Source organism: Carlito syrichta, unplaced genomic scaffold (assembly GCF_000164805.1).
Source record: "Carlito syrichta isolate Samal-C Ts95f unplaced genomic scaffold, Tarsius_syrichta-2.0.1 Scaffold314298, whole genome shotgun sequence".
Classification (NCBI taxonomy): domain Eukaryota; kingdom Metazoa; phylum Chordata; class Mammalia; order Primates; family Tarsiidae; genus Carlito; species Carlito syrichta.
In genome coordinates, this window is record NW_007258394.1 from 280,402 (window position 1) to 295,989 (window position 15,588).

Here is a 15,588-nt window from a genome sequence, read left to right on the forward strand (position 1 = left end):
GGGTCTCGAACCCGTGGGCTCAGGCAATTCACTCACCTCAGCCTCCCAAAGGCACAGGATTACAGGCTGAGCCACCAAACCCGGCTGAGTTTCTATTTCACACAGGGAAGCAACGTTCATCTATGGAGTATGTACTTTAGGTAATCTGAGGGAAGAAAGATGATTTTCTAGCAGGTTTAGCTCTCATATATAAGCAATATATATCTGTGTGAAGTAACTACTTCTGGTGGCTTGTTGAAACATAAACTATTCAATGATTATATCTCCCATGATCCTGGGAATGTTGAATTTGAACATCTCTCATACTGTTGGTGTTCCTCAAACTTTGATTTTTAGTGCTCTATTTATATTTAGAAATCAGACTCTAGTTGGATCAATATCAGTAATGAGAGTGAAGATCCTCAGCTCAAGAAATAATTTTGATTCTGTAGTCTTAGTCATTCACCAAATATCTATTGAATGTCTATTACATGTCAGCCAGTGCTCTAGGTGCTGGAGAAACAGTATGAACAATACAGATAAGACCCCTGATCTCATACAGCTTACATAATACAGATGGAGACAGTAGTTGGATAGAGTGAGCTGAGGAGATGGGAACATGCAAGTTAAGTGGTATGGATAGTTTGGCTTCTGGACTTAACCTATGGTGTATTTTTCAGTTGATCAAAAATGCAAATAATTTTGAACTTTACTTTTGTATCTAATTAATGAATTCAGTAAGCATTTATTGAATATCTTCTGTGTCCAATACTGTGCTAAACAGTGAGGTATAATGCTTAAGTGATAGCTCCATATAGCTGAGTAGAATTGTATAGTGATGAACTGGGTAATCCACACTTGTCCTTGGGTAGGATGTTAGCTGGGCATATCTTCCTGATAATGTATTCATGAAAGTAGACACATTTGTATATTTAGAGGGCCACTGAATAGATCAGCTAGAGCTAGAATTACTCATAAGGATTAGTAAGAAAGTGTAAATAAAGACCCATGAAGGCAATAGTCAAGAGGTCAAGTAAGAACTGGCACTGGGTTTTGAAGAACCAGTATAAATTGGATGGCTAAGGTTGGGGAGAGTAGCTAGAGAGACTATCCCAGAAGGCAAATCTGGACAAAAGATCTAGAGTCAGAAACAGTCAAGGGATTTCAGGGAGCCAATGGGAATTGAGTAATGTTATAGCGGAATGTATACGATTGCAAAATAAGAGATGTTACTGTTGAGGTCAGTTTTTGTGGGCCTAGATTGGGAGTTTGTCCTTTATTCTAACATAACAGGGGATCATTCAAGGTACTGAATGGGGCCATTTTAAACAGATGGAGTGTAATAGTTTCTGGCTGAGAGGGCCCATTCCGACTCCTACCAAGCACCCTCTCCACACCTAAAACCCTCCTCTACAGTTTTCCTAAAGGATAAGGTAGCCACTGTGTTCTGGGCCAAGGTAGTCTTTAATGCGGCAAGGCTTGGAGGGAAACAAAGCTAGGCTTGGAGAGAAACAAGACAGGGCTTAGAGGCTGGGCTTGGAGGGATCGCCTTCTTTTGGAGCTCCATAGAGATCCTCCTCCGCCTCCTAGAGAGTCAGTGGCCGCCGCGCTAGACCGCTGTGACGCATTACCGCCCGCGCCTCCGCACTTCCGGCGCCAGAGGCTTTCTTCCTGCGTCCAGGGCTTTCGCGAACCTTCGGGACCGTAGGCGCCGCTGCGACTGGAGCCTCCGGGTCTCACGGTGAGCTGGGCCCCACGAAGGGAAAAGGAAGGATTCCCAGAGCGCCTGGGCTGGGGCGGCGGACCGGGGGCTTATCTGAGAAGTCGTCCCGGTTTCGATCACCCCACCCCTCACCCCGAGTTGCTGCCCGCGCGTGCCGCCCGGAACCCAGGACACTCCGGGTGGACCAGCCGTGTCGCGCCTGCTGCCTCATCACTGCAGACCCCAAGGTCCAGGAAGGCTCCAGGCATAGAGGAAGCGTTTCCGAAAATGACAGAATGAATGAATGAATGAGCGAGTAAGAGAGTGGTGAATGGTTTATCAAGAAATAAGAACTGTGTGCGGAAACGAAATCCCGGGACTTAGAAGTCTCTCTCGACACTAGCTACTTCCCCCAGCCGATCAGGTAGCTGTCAACCTCATTTAGGGACTCTCTTAATAGGAAATGGCAAAGAATGCAAAGTGCACTAGTTGGGGAGTCCCGAGACCTGGATTATAATTCTGGAGAGTACAGTGGCTGTTTCTTGAAGTTGGACTATCTAGTAGTCTGTGTCTTGCTTTCTTCACGAGGCTCAGGTGACAGCTTAGATGTGATACTCTGTTTACCAACGTTAATGTCTTCCAACAAAATGTGACTGTCCATTACGTGCCAAACATTACCAGAATTCAGGGCCAAGGCTACAGAATGAGTGACATTGGAGCCTGCCAAATGTGAAAACGCTTTTATTCTAATGATGGAAAATATGTATACAAGCAAATTTTGGAAATAATATTTAAAATTATATCTATTTAGCACTTGTCATATGCTACTGTGTTTGAAGCATTTGTGCTATTTAATCTTCTCAACAGCGAATTTTTGGTAGTTTAAAAGTGAAGAAATTGAGATACAGAAAGAACAGATAACTTGTCCAAGGGCATAGTGTTACTGAGTGACCCAAAGCTACAGAAGAGATACATATAATGTGCTGCTATAGCCTGGGTGTGTGTGTCATTTAGTGCTAACAGGCAAACCGAGAAGGGTTTAGAGAGGAGTACATTTCCATGTGGTCTTGTTGAAGGAATTGTGGTTTCAAATTTTTGAAACCCCTTACCTAGCTGGCCTATACTCTTTTACGGAATTATTGAGGAGTAATGAGGTAGCAGCAGGGAAAAAGCTTACAAGGAATGAGTAGGAAGCCAGCTCTCTGATAGCATGATGAGGCTATGAGGAACCTCTTTTTTTTTTTTTTTTTTTAATAATAATACACATCTCCCCCTAGATCTACAGAGAGATCCTTCTAACATCTTAAAATCACTACCAATCAGATTATTCCACGGTAGCCATTTGTAGAAACACCTGTTCATTGCTTTCTGGCCTAGGGGTCAGCAAACTACGGGCGAAATTTGGTCTACCACCTTTTTTGTGATATTGTTTTATTAAAACACAGTCAGGCTCTTTCCTGTACATATTGTCTATTTCTGCTTTGAAACTACCAAGGTAAAGTTGAATAGGTCCAACAGACATAGAGAGACCATATAGCCATTTAGCCTATGAGGCCTAAAATATTTATTTTCTGGCCCATTGCAGAAAGTTTGCAGAGCCTTTACATAGACAAACTGCTGCCAGCTCACACAATCCATGATTGGAGGAGAGCAATCATCACCAAAATGCTTTTTTCTTCTCTGTAGGTTTTAGTGTCAAACATAATAGTGTCTGAACCCTGTTGAGTACCTATCGTCTTTATGAGTGCTTTACTTGAATTAACTTGTCAAAGATTCAAAGAGTGCTAGAGCTGGAAGGACTCATGGATATTATTTGTTTTGTCATCCTTTTCAGATAACCTATTGTGTAGGCTCACTCACATGGGCATAGCAATTTCCTGACTCCCAGTCCAGTCCACTTTCATCTTATTCTGAATGTATCTATTAGATCTGTCATTTTTTGGTTTTTGTTTGTAGATTCTTAAAAGTAACTACTTTTTCTACTGTGAAAGTAACATATGTCTATTGAAGAAAAAGTGAAATATATAGAAGAGTATAAAGAACAAAGTGAAATGACCCATTAACTGACCTTGAGATAAGCGTGTTAACATTTGGGTGGGTTTTCTTTATGTCCTTTTTTTATGTGTTTGTTTTGTTTTATCTGTGTATTCATAATAGTTTCTGGCCAGACATGGTGGCTCATGCCTGTAATTCCAGCACTTTCAGAGGTCAAGGTAGGAGGATCACTTGAGACCAGGAGTTTAAGCCCAACCTCGGTCACATAGCAAGACCTTGTCTCCTCAAAAAAATAAAAAAACAAAAAATTAGCCAGGCAAGGTGACTTGTGTCTGTAGCCTCAGCTACTCAGGAGGCTGAGGTAGAAGGATTGCCTGAGCCCAGGAGATCAAGGCTTTGGTGAGTGGTGATTGTGCCACTGTGCTCTAGCCCAGGCAACAGAGTGACACTCTGACTCATAATAACAACAACAACAACAACAATAATTTCCATTGAATGATTATTTGGTGCTAGTATATGTGTGTATTTTTTTTTCTTTGAGTTAGAGTCTCACTCTGTCACCTAGGCTGGAGTGCAGTGGCACCCTGACAGCCACTGCAGCCTCAGCCTGCTGGACTCAGGCTATCCTTCCACCTCAGCCTTCTAAGTAACTGAAACTACAGGCATGCGCCACCAAGCCCTGCTAATTTTTTGATTTATTGTAGAGACAAGGTCTTGTCAAGTTGTCCAGGCTGGTCTCGAACAGGCAGTCCTCTCATCTCGGCCTCCCAAAGTGCTAGGATTATAGACGTGAGCTATCATGCCCAGCCTGTGTGTATATTTTTTTGTTTTAGTGTTTTGTATCCTTCTTTTTAACATACTGTATTTTCTCACATTTGGAAATGTGATTTTTAGTAGTCAACCTATTATATTGACGTTCCATCAATGTTTGTTTGCCTATTTTTTAATCTTAGCAGTAATGTGATCTTTATACATAAATCTTTGTGCCATCTTTGATTTTTTTTTTTTTTTTTTACTTTTTTCTGATTACAGAAGTTATTTATTCCTATGGGAAAACTTTCAAACATTACAAAAAGGTCAGATGATCATGGTTAATAATTTGATATATACTCTTATAGACTTAGATTAGTTTTTTATTTGTTTTTTGTTTTTTGAGTTGGAGTCTCACTCTGTCACCCAGACTGGAGTGCAGTGGCACACTCCCGGCCACTCCAGCCTCAACCTGCTGGGCTCCAGCGATCCTTCCACCTCAGTCTTCCAAGTAGCCGGAACTAGAGGCGCGTGCTACCACGCCCGGCTAATTTTTGATTTATTGTGGAGACGAGGTCTCACCAAGTTCCCTGGATGGGTCTCAAACCTGTGAGCTCAAGCAATCCACTCGCCTCAGCCTCCCAAAGTGCTGGGATTACAGGCGAGCCACTGAGCCTGGCCTACCTTCCTAAAAAGTAAACCAAAATATAGATAATAGAGGAAGTTTGGGAAAATCATTAATAGTTAATTGTATCATTACAATGATGATTATTTTTTTCTTGATCTTATTCACATGCATATTTTAACAAGCATATGGTGTTATGTTGCACTTGAAATTTTGATGGCCTTTTTTTTTCCACTTACATATGGCATAAATGCCCAAATAATCACATATTTTTATTTTTAATTATCTTTCATCTGTATAATTTCCATCAAGTAGAAGTACCATAATTTACTAAGCCTCAGTGTCTACCAATAGAAAAATTGTTATTGCCACAACACTGTAGGGGATTTTTTTTTTTTTCCAGATAACAGAAGAGTACTTTTTTTCCTTGCTGAGCAGTTATTTTATGAGAAAGTTCTAATAGTGGAATTACTAGGTCAAAGAACCCAGGCATTTTTATGACGTATTGATGACTTTAAGGAGCTTCTGAGATACACTGCAGGTGTTATAATACAAAATGTATAATATGAGTTCCTGTACCAATATCCCAGCAACAACTGAAGTTACAGCTTTTAGAACTGATGTATGTTGCCAAATTACTTCCTGAAAGATGGGACCAGTTCAATTCCCACCAGTGTGTATGAGAAGTGCTCTTTCCCTGTACCTTTGCCGGTCTTAAGTGTGACATTGAAAATAGGTTTTCCAACTTGATATAAAAATTGATTCATCCGTCTTTCAGTTTCCATTTCCTTGGATACCAAAGACATGGAACTTTGTTTTGATATGTTTATTGGCCTTTTGTAATTCTTGGTGTATTTATTGTATTTTTCATTTTTCTCTTAGTTCATCTTTTGTCCTTACTCATTTGTAAGAAATCTTCGTATATAGGCTTATGTATTCCTTGATATATAAATCAAAAAGTTTTTAAGCTTGTTTGTCTTTTAACTTTATTTGTATTTTGGATAGAATATTGTTTTCCTGTGGCCAGATTTGTCCATTTTTTGTTGTGTGGATTAAAATTATCAATTTTTCTGCTATTTTGTATCATGCTTAGAAAGAGCTATCCTAACCCTAAATTCAATCCTTTGTCCATATTTTATTATTTTATGGTTTCTTTTTTTTGAATTGGAGTCTCACTCTTGTCACCTAGGCTAGAGTGCATTGGCACGCTCATGGCCACCAAAGCCTCGACCTGCTGGGCTCAGGCCATCCTTCTGCCTCAGCTTTCCAAGTAGCTGGAATTACAGATGCACACTGCCATGCCCAGCTAGTTTTTTTAGATTTATTGTAGAGGTGAGTTCTCACCAAGTTGTCCAGGCTGGTCTTGAACCACCGGACTCAGGCAGTCTTCTCACCTTGGCCTCCCAAAGTGCTGGGATTACAGGATGAGCCACCATGCCTGGCCTATGATTTCTTTTTTCAAAAATATATTAACCTTTAATCAGTTTTTGTTTATTCTGATATGTAGTATATTGTAGGAATCTCATTAAGTGTATTTTTCAGCAAGTTATTTTTCAAGAAGTTAGAGAGTCCCAACATAGTTTATGAGTAATCTATTATTTTATGATTTGAAATGCTACTTTTTTCATATATTAAATTATTTTTATTTATATCTTTTAGGGGATTTGAGATCTTTTACATGTATAGACTCATTGAGGTTTTTTGTTGTTTTTTTTTTTTAGAGTTGGAGTCTTACTCTGTCGCCCAGGCTGGAATGCAGTGGCATGCTTACAGCCACCACAGCCTCGACCTGCTGGGCTCAGGCAATCCTTCTGCCTCAGCCTTCCAAGTAGCTGGAACTACAGGCACACGCTACCATGTTTGGCTAATTTTTAGATTTACTGTTTAGATGAGGTTTCATCAAGTTGCCCAGGCTAATTTCGAACCCCTGAGCTCAGGCAATCCAGTGCCTCCCAAAGTGCTAAGATTGTAGGCTTGAGCCACCATGCCCGGCCAGTTAACTCTTTCTATATTTAAAACTCTTTAGACCACTCCTCTCTCCTGTATTCCAGATATCTATGTACTACTTTCTGTTTGGACATTTCAAAACTATAGGAATCCTCCTCCCCAGACAAGTGTTCCTACTCTCACTAGAGGTCGCTGTCATTTTTCTAGTCAAAAACTGGCCGATCATTCTTGACTTCTCCATCTCTCATCCTGGCCAGCAATATTCATCCAACTCTGGATTCTGTCTCTTAGTCCAGTTCCCTTACTGAATTATAGAAACATCCTCACAAGGGATTGTCTAGCCTTCCCCTTGCACCCCTAGCCCTGCACACATTCTTTCTCTGCACTCTGGGAAATGGGATATATATATTATCCCTGTTATGGCTTTCTGCTCACTTCAGGGTAAAGTCCTTAAAATGGTTTGCAGTTTGATTTGGTCTTTGCTTGCCTCAGGCTTTCTGTCTCATTTCTGGGGCTTAATATCTTGACTTTACTGGGTCTCCTTCATTCTCCCAAGGTACTGAGCTTCATTTGTTTTGTATGTTCTGTTTTGGTATATACTTTTACCTTTTTACCTGTTGAGAGGCCTGATTTCCCAGACTAGATTATGTCCCCTCTGCCCTACATTCCATAGCTCCTTGTGCTTTCAATTTGGTAACTCCCGTATTTGAAATTATTGGTTTAATGTCTTTTTCCAGCTATGATATAAGCTACTGGCAGGCAGGGGTATTGTCTTGACTTTTTTTTTTTTTCCATCATCTAGCACTGATTTCACCCAAATCCCACTCTGCTGCATGAGTCTCTGTAGGATTCATGATGGCTGACAGGTCCCCTTTATGCCCCTCCTATGAAAGAGGATCAGGAGAACCCAGATAGGATCTTCTTAAACCTTCACAATCCAATATGGAGGCACAGACCTGCATGAGAAGCACACAGGAACAACCTTATGTACTTCAGCAGACTCATTCTGTTCTTTCATGCCATTGGAGCCCGTGGCACTGGTAAAACCATCTCTGTGTCTTCCTTTTTTTCCTTGAAATAATGCTGTCATTTCTGCTTACTTCAGGGTTGTATAGAAGATATTTTTAGGTGAACAGTTATGATTTTGACATTTCAAACAGCAGAATTTGCAGAAACTTTGTCTACTATTTTTGCAATTTTTGTATGTCAAAAATTATTTCACAATTAGATTTTTTAAAACTGAAACCTGTGCTCTTATATTGAACTGTCTCTGAAAAAAATTGTTTACTTGATATGATATCTACAAGAAAGGACAATCAGCGTGTCTCTAGAGGGCATTCCCTAACCACTATCTTAGCTCCTCGACATGTGATAGAAATGGGTGAGTAACACTTAATGCATTAGCCTTGCTGTGAGGACATTTTCTCATGCCATGCAGCATTTGATTATATTAGCTGACCTTTCATATTGATTGTTGTATGGTAGACAGTGCACTTGTTGACTTGAATATTCCTAGCTATTTACTCCTTATATTTATCATTATAAAGTGATAAATAATAGTATGATTTATCAAGTGCTTGAGTGTTCTGTAGTCTGTCAGTCTGTCTGATTCTGTTACTTCTTGGACAGCTAACAAATGGGATTTTGTGAACCTAGGAAGCTGCAAGCCAGTGCTGATTTTTGCTGGTGCATCTGCATTACTGTCCTGAGAGGTATTGTGTGAATTACTAGATATTGCCTTTAAGCAACAGCTCTTTCTTGTTTTCTGTTTACTGAAACCATGATATCCTCTCCCCCACTTTTTTTTTTTTTTTTTTTCCCTTCCAGTTTTCCAAACCTGAAGTGTTTTCCAATCAAAGCAGAGAGACGATTTGTGGATGTTGAATATGCAAGGAACTGAAGAGAAAGAGATTACAGGAGAGACTTGTCCAGGTGAGTGAGCAAGGGACAACCAATGGGAGAAGTAGCCAGGCAGTAGGAAGACTTTGGAAGTATTAGAAGAGAAGATGAGTGAAGCTCAGGAGATTAAATTACTGTATCTTGCAGGGATGTTTGGGGCAGGTGTGGGTGAGGCAACTTTTCCCCAGTTCTCATTTTATCTTTCTCATTTCCAGCATTTAACTTTTATATTTTCCTACTTTCCACTTCTTGAATACAAAATATTCATGTTTCCTTTCTTGCCCTAATCTTAGCTTGTATGTTGTTTTTCACTTTCCTTCATTGTCTGTAATCCTCTCACTGCTTAGGTGACTGTAACTGCCCTTTCCATGGGAGTTCCTCATTAATAATCATCACATTACTTTGATGCAGATCTCTTTCACCACTTGCAGCTCTGAATTATTTGCCGTGCTTTCCTTTATTGGCCCTTAACTCTTAAGACATTAGTGAGACCTGCCAGAGTTAAGACCCTATAGCTTCAGGGGCTTTTACTCTGCCATGCAAAAGAGATAGTCACTCTGCTCTTTTCTTTTAGGTTGGGCAAATGAGCCTACTCCAGAGCAGGATGTCTATGAAACTGAATCAACAGGAATAGTAGCAAAGCGATTCCAAGAGGATGAATACCAGGATTCTACATTTGAAGAAAAATATGCATGTGAGGGCATGAAGGGAAATTCTCCCAGAGAGGTTCCTGAGCCATGCCTTTTCCAGGAAGGAGGTTTTGGGGGAATGACTTTGATCCACAAGGAAGCACCTGCTGAAATGATTAGTCAGCAATATAATTGTAAGAAAAGCTTGATTTTGACCTCAAGCCTTGTTACACATCTCAGGGTTTCTGCAGAAGACAGTCTGCATCAGTGGGAAACAGGTAATATACATACCAATGAGATTTCGAACCAAACTAATTGTCCGACTCTGCCCACACAGAAAAAATCTTGGAAATGTAATGAATGTGGAAAAGCCTTTACTCAGAGCTCATCCCTTACCCAACATCAGAGAACTCATACTGGAGAGAGACCCTATGCATGTGAGGAATGTGGGAAAGCTTTTAGTCGTAGCTCATTTCTTGTTCAACATCAAAGAATTCACACTGGGGTGAAACCATATGAATGCGAGCAGTGTGGAAAAACATTTCGATGTCGATCATTTCTTACTCAGCATCAGCGAATCCACACTGGAGAGAAACCTTATAAATGTAATGAATGTGGGAATTCCTTCCGCAATCACTCACATCTCACTGAACATCAGAGAATTCACACTGGAGAGAAACCTTATAAATGTAATAGATGTGGAAAGGCATTCAATCAGAATACACACCTTATTCATCATCAGAGAATTCACACTGGTGAGAAGCCTTATTTATGCACTGAATGTGGCTCTTCGTTTCGCAAACACTCAAATCTTACACAACATCAGAGAATTCACACTGGAGAAAAACCCCATAAGTGTGATGAATGTGGGAAAACCTTTCAAACAAAGGCAAACCTCTCTCAGCACCAGAGAATTCATACTGGAGAGAAACCCTATAAATGTAAGGACTGCGGCAAAGCCTTTTGTCAGAGCCCATCTCTTATTAAACACCAGCGAATCCATACTGGAGAAAAACCCTATAAGTGTAAGGAATGTGGCAAAGCTTTTACTCAGAGCACACCTCTCACTAAACATCAGAGAATCCATACAGGGGAGAGACCCTACAAATGCAGTGAATGTGGTAAAGCCTTCATTCAGAGCATTTGCCTTATTCGGCATCAGAGAAGTCACACTGGGGAAAAACCCTATAAATGCAGTGAATGTGGAAAGGGCTTTAATCAGAACACCTGCCTCACTCAGCATATGAGAATTCATACTGGAGAAAAACCCTATAAATGTAAAGAATGTGGGAAAGCCTTTGCTCACAGCTCATCTCTTACCGAACATCATAGAACTCACACTGGTGAGAAGCTCTATAAGTGTAGTGAGTGTGAGAAAACCTTCCGCAAGTATGCACACCTTAGTGAACATTATAGAATTCACACTGGTGAGAAGCCTTATGAATGCATTGAATGTGGAAAGTTCTTCAGACATAGTTCAGTTCTTTTCAGACATCAGAAACTTCACAGTGGTGAATAATACTCATGTTTAGGTTATGACAGTTTCTCTAGATACAGTGACTAGGAATCTGGCTGGGAGGGTGGGGCAGGTAAAATTTCTAGAGGGTAGGCTGAAGGAACATTGGCTGTTGCATTCTGAGAAGATGTTACCACAAATGGAGGTGGGAGCCTGGAGAATGCAGCGCATACTCCAGGAGGGCGTATGGGAATACAGGGTAGAAAGAAAATCCTGCTTTTCAGATAAAGCCTGTAGGTTGCCACTCTTCTTGCCCCATGTGAATGTTACATCTTGAGAAGACATTTGTTAAGTTAGCATTTGTGCTTCCTTTACTATAACTCTGTCTTACCTTCTGACCTTGTTACCCATGTTTACTGCCCAGTGTTTGAAGCGTTTTTCCAAACACTTCCTGTAACAGTTCTGATGTAGTGCTAAGTTTAAGAAGCCTCCAGATATTTGTGGCAGCTTTGACCATGCTACCATAGGGGAGGCTCTCTGACCTTTGGGAGTGAGCCTGTGGAGGGAGGACAGAAACAAGTAAAAAGGAAACCATAGTCATTCATTCACAAAGGATATGTGGCAAGAACTGAGCTTACCTCTACGGATGTGTTGGTGAAAAACACTTTTATCAGAATAAAAATCTTTCCTGATCTTTCAAGATTTGGGGTGACTTGGAGCTAAGTAGGAAATAGTTGGTCGAGGGAGATTTCATGATGCCAGTCTGTGGGAAGACAGTCATATTTACTCAGAGCCAGAGACAGGAAGACCCCATCTCCATTCCAGAAGAATACTGGTTTACCCAGGCAAGAAACAGTCTGTGTTAGGATAAGAGGTTCAGGGCAGGAATCCTGCATGTAGCTGAGCAAGCTATCTACATAACCTTGCCTAGACTAAGGGGTACACCTATTTCTTGTAAGTTTAGCTGGGCCACTGGTTCACAGACCTGGGGAGAGAGAGACTAACAGTATTCTAGCAAAATGAGATTTAGTTTGTTAGTATTTCAGAAAATTAGTGTTGAGGGAAGATGGGCTTCTAGGTTATCTGGACTTTGGGGCTGTTGGACTAGTCCTTAAGAGAGTGTTGACATTTGTCATGGAATGACTTGGGAAATAGTTCTAAAGAGATTGTTTTTCAAATCCCTGAAAATCAGGGTAGCACAGTTTGCCACTGACTGTGATGATATTTTCGAAAGGGCATGATTTTCTATGATTTTCCCAGTTACTTTCATGTTTTTAACTACTACCAAGAAAATGAGCCTCAGAAGAATGAGGATAGTCTTTGGTATTTGAAATAGTTCTTCCTATAATCCCAGCACTTTGGGAGGCTAAGGCGAGAGGATTGTCTGAGCCTGTGGGTTCAAGACCAGCCTGGGCAACATGATGAGACCTCATCTCTACAATAAATCAAAAAATTAGCTGGACATGGTAGTGCATGCCTGTAGTTCCAGCTACTTGGAAGGCAGTGGCAGAAGGATCGCCAGAGCCCAGCAGTTTGACACTGGGGTGGCCACGAGCATGCCACTGCACTCCAGCCTGGGAGACGGAGTGAGATTCCAACCCCATCTCCAAAAAAAAAACCTTAAACCCTGAAGTTTATATGTTTTTAATATACGGCTATTAAAAACAGCTAAATTAAGTGGATTCTGAATTGCTTAATTATTTGGAACTCATTATTGATTTTTTAAGAGCAGCTGTCTTGTAAGCAATGGTTTGGGTTATGTATTACCATTAATGGGAATGTGGCATAAATATCACATATTCTTTTCCCTCTCCCTAGCTATGAAGATTTTTTTTGTGTGTGCAGGATTTATTGAGAGAAAAGAAAAGCTCCCACAGTGGGAGGGGACCTGAGGGGGTTGCCCAAAGATTATGTTCTTAAAAACTATCATGGGGCCGAGCATAGTGGCTCGCGCCTATAATCCCAGCACTTTGGGAGGCCAAGTGGAGAGGATTGCCTGAGCCCACGGGTTCGAGTTCAACCTGGGCAACTTGGTGAGACCTCATCTCTATATAAATAAATAAAAAATTTAGCTGGCTATGGTGGTGCGTGCTTGTAGTTTCAACTACTTGGAAGGCTGAGGTGGAAGGATCACCTGAGCCCAGCAGGTCGAGGCTGCAGTGGCCGTGAGCATGCCACTGCACTCCAGACTGGGCAACAGAGTGAGATTCCAACTCAGAAAACAACAACCACAAAAACCTACCATAGGAGAATTCACAGGTGAATAATACCTTATGGGCAAAAATAATTCTGAAAGCTTTCTAAATATGTACATGAAAATACATACTATCAAAAGCAAATGTCAATGAATATATTCCCTAAGTAAAAAGTAAAACTACAGAACTAATTGCTGGTATATAGAAAATGTTCAATAAATATTAAATATTTCATGAAGTAATATGTTTTAACCAACCATTGCCTATCAGAACCTTTTTAAGAATTACCTGATAAGTATTTGTAGTAATATTTATATAGTATTATTTTTAGAATCATGAGTGGAGAGAATAGGAAGAGGTATCTTGAGAAATGGAAAACCTTAAGTGTGGACAGTATCTCTAAGTTATTGTGAGAAAGATTTTTTTTTAGATGGAATGGACACAACCCTGAATTTTTATTTCTCAGACCGAGAGTCTGGCACGTTTTCACTTTCTGGGGAAACAAAAATGAAAGGAACTCATCTTTTCAATACCCATATTATCACACTTTCACACCTATAAGTAATTGTTTAATTCTGATTTTCTCATTTGCTGGCCTGTGATGTGCCTAGTTACTTCAGTGTGGCTCCAGACCTAGGAATCTCCCTGTCTTCCTTCTTATTCAGTCTTCATTTCTATCCAATCACTGTTATCATTCTGATATTATTTCCTAAGTCTGGAAGCCATCTCCACTGCTATTGCTGAAGTCTAGCCCCCAATTTATTTCCTAGGTTATTTAAAAATTTTTTCTAACATTGTTTCAGTTTCTTGTCTCACTAGGCCATCTTTCAGATTTCTTCTGGATCTTTGTAAGCATAATCAGCGTTTATTGTTCTCTCTTACTAAAGTCCTAGACTTTTGAAGAGAAGCCCCTCATCTAGCCCATGCCAATATTGCCATCCTCAGTTGCTCTTCCTTGCCTGGCACATTCTGTTCCTTCTTGCAAATTCCTGTGATTCTACTTTGACATTTTGTATATACTATTCTATTGCCTTAGTTCCCTTTCCTGCTTCTGTTTGCCTGGAAAACTCTGCTTTGTCACATGAATGTGCTCAGGCAGCATCTTAAAGCTGTCTCTAACCTCATGTATTTTCATTATTTCTATCTTTTGTATCTTATATCATTTTATCATGTTACATTATAATGGTTTATAGACTTCTCTTTCCACTGAACTGTCAGCTCTATCGGGAAAGAACTATGTGATATTTGTTTTGTATCTGCAGTGCCTGGTATTTATGAGTGCCAATAAATATTAACTGAACTTAACTATAATGTCAAGTGAGACATTTCTGCATGTCAGCCTGCAGGTTGTGACTTAGGTCCTCAGTTACTGGCAGAAAGGAGGCATGGTGGATGTGTCTGAAGTGTTTGCCAAGAGCAACAGTCCTGAAACTTGCCCCATGTGTAAAGTATGTGGTTATATTAAACAGAGGGTCCCATAACAACATATAATACAGCCAAAAATGTTTTACAACAAAAAGTCCAATCCCGGTTTAACAAAGTGCTTTCAATTATATTGATGTCAGAGCCAGTAGAAAGAGGAAAATGCATGCAGGTGCAGACACCTATGTCAACTTGAATATCCGTGAAATAAGGTAGACAGGAACAGAAAAGTAATGTTGGCCTGGCAGGAGAAAACTTGGAGCTTAGAAATCTCATAGTGGGCTGGGAGTGATGACTCATGTCTGAAATCCCACCTACTCGGGAGGCTGAGGTGGGAGAATTGATTGAGGCCTGTAGTTCAAAGCAGTCTGGACAACATAGACCACTGTTCCTAAAAGAAAAATGTAAACATTAGCTGGCGATGGTGGTATGCACATGTACCCGCAACTTGGGAGGTTGAGGCAGAATTGCTTGCTGCTTGTGCCCAGGAGTTCAAGGCTGCAGTGAGCTATGATCATCCCACTGCACTACAGCTTGAGCATCAGAGTGAGACCATGTCTCAAAAAAGAGAATGAAAAAAAAAAAAAAATTCCCAAAGCGGAAGTACTGTCTGACATCTTGGGCTGTGAAATGATAAAGAATGGGAATGCATTGCTTATTCTCTGTACACTGTAATTTAATTCATGATTTCAGAAGGACACAGTGGGTTGGAGCCACATCAGATCCTCAAAACAACTAAAGAAAATGGGTGTTTGGAGTTGCCCAATGGCACCCAAACAGTGTCAGTTGAAGTTTAAACTCCAGTGTCCTTGTATTTTACTCACTTTTTTCTTTGCTCATACCTCTGTGCCATATCCCTTTTTACTTTGCCTATTATAGAATTGAGTACATAGGGCTCCAACCTTTTCCTCACCCTGAGGACACAAGGCACTCACTTTATAACATAAGCTTGATAAAGCTGTTATAAAGCTTTATAACAGAATCTCATT

The 15,588-nt window shown here is 40.5% G+C and overlaps 1 protein-coding gene across 1 annotated transcript; it reads left to right on the forward strand.

The window, feature by feature from the left end:
* Positions 1-1,638: 1,638 nt before the first annotated feature.
* Positions 1,639-11,798, forward strand: ZNF502 (zinc finger protein 502). The gene is made up of 3 exons (XM_008071367.2): positions 1,639-1,720; positions 8,826-8,930; positions 9,472-11,798. Exons 2-3 carry the CDS (start codon positions 8,876-8,878, stop codon positions 11,043-11,045), a joined length of 1,629 nt encoding a protein of 542 aa, XP_008069558.1. The 5' UTR covers positions 1,639-1,720; positions 8,826-8,875; the 3' UTR covers positions 11,046-11,798.
* Positions 11,799-15,588: the final 3,790 nt, after the last annotated feature.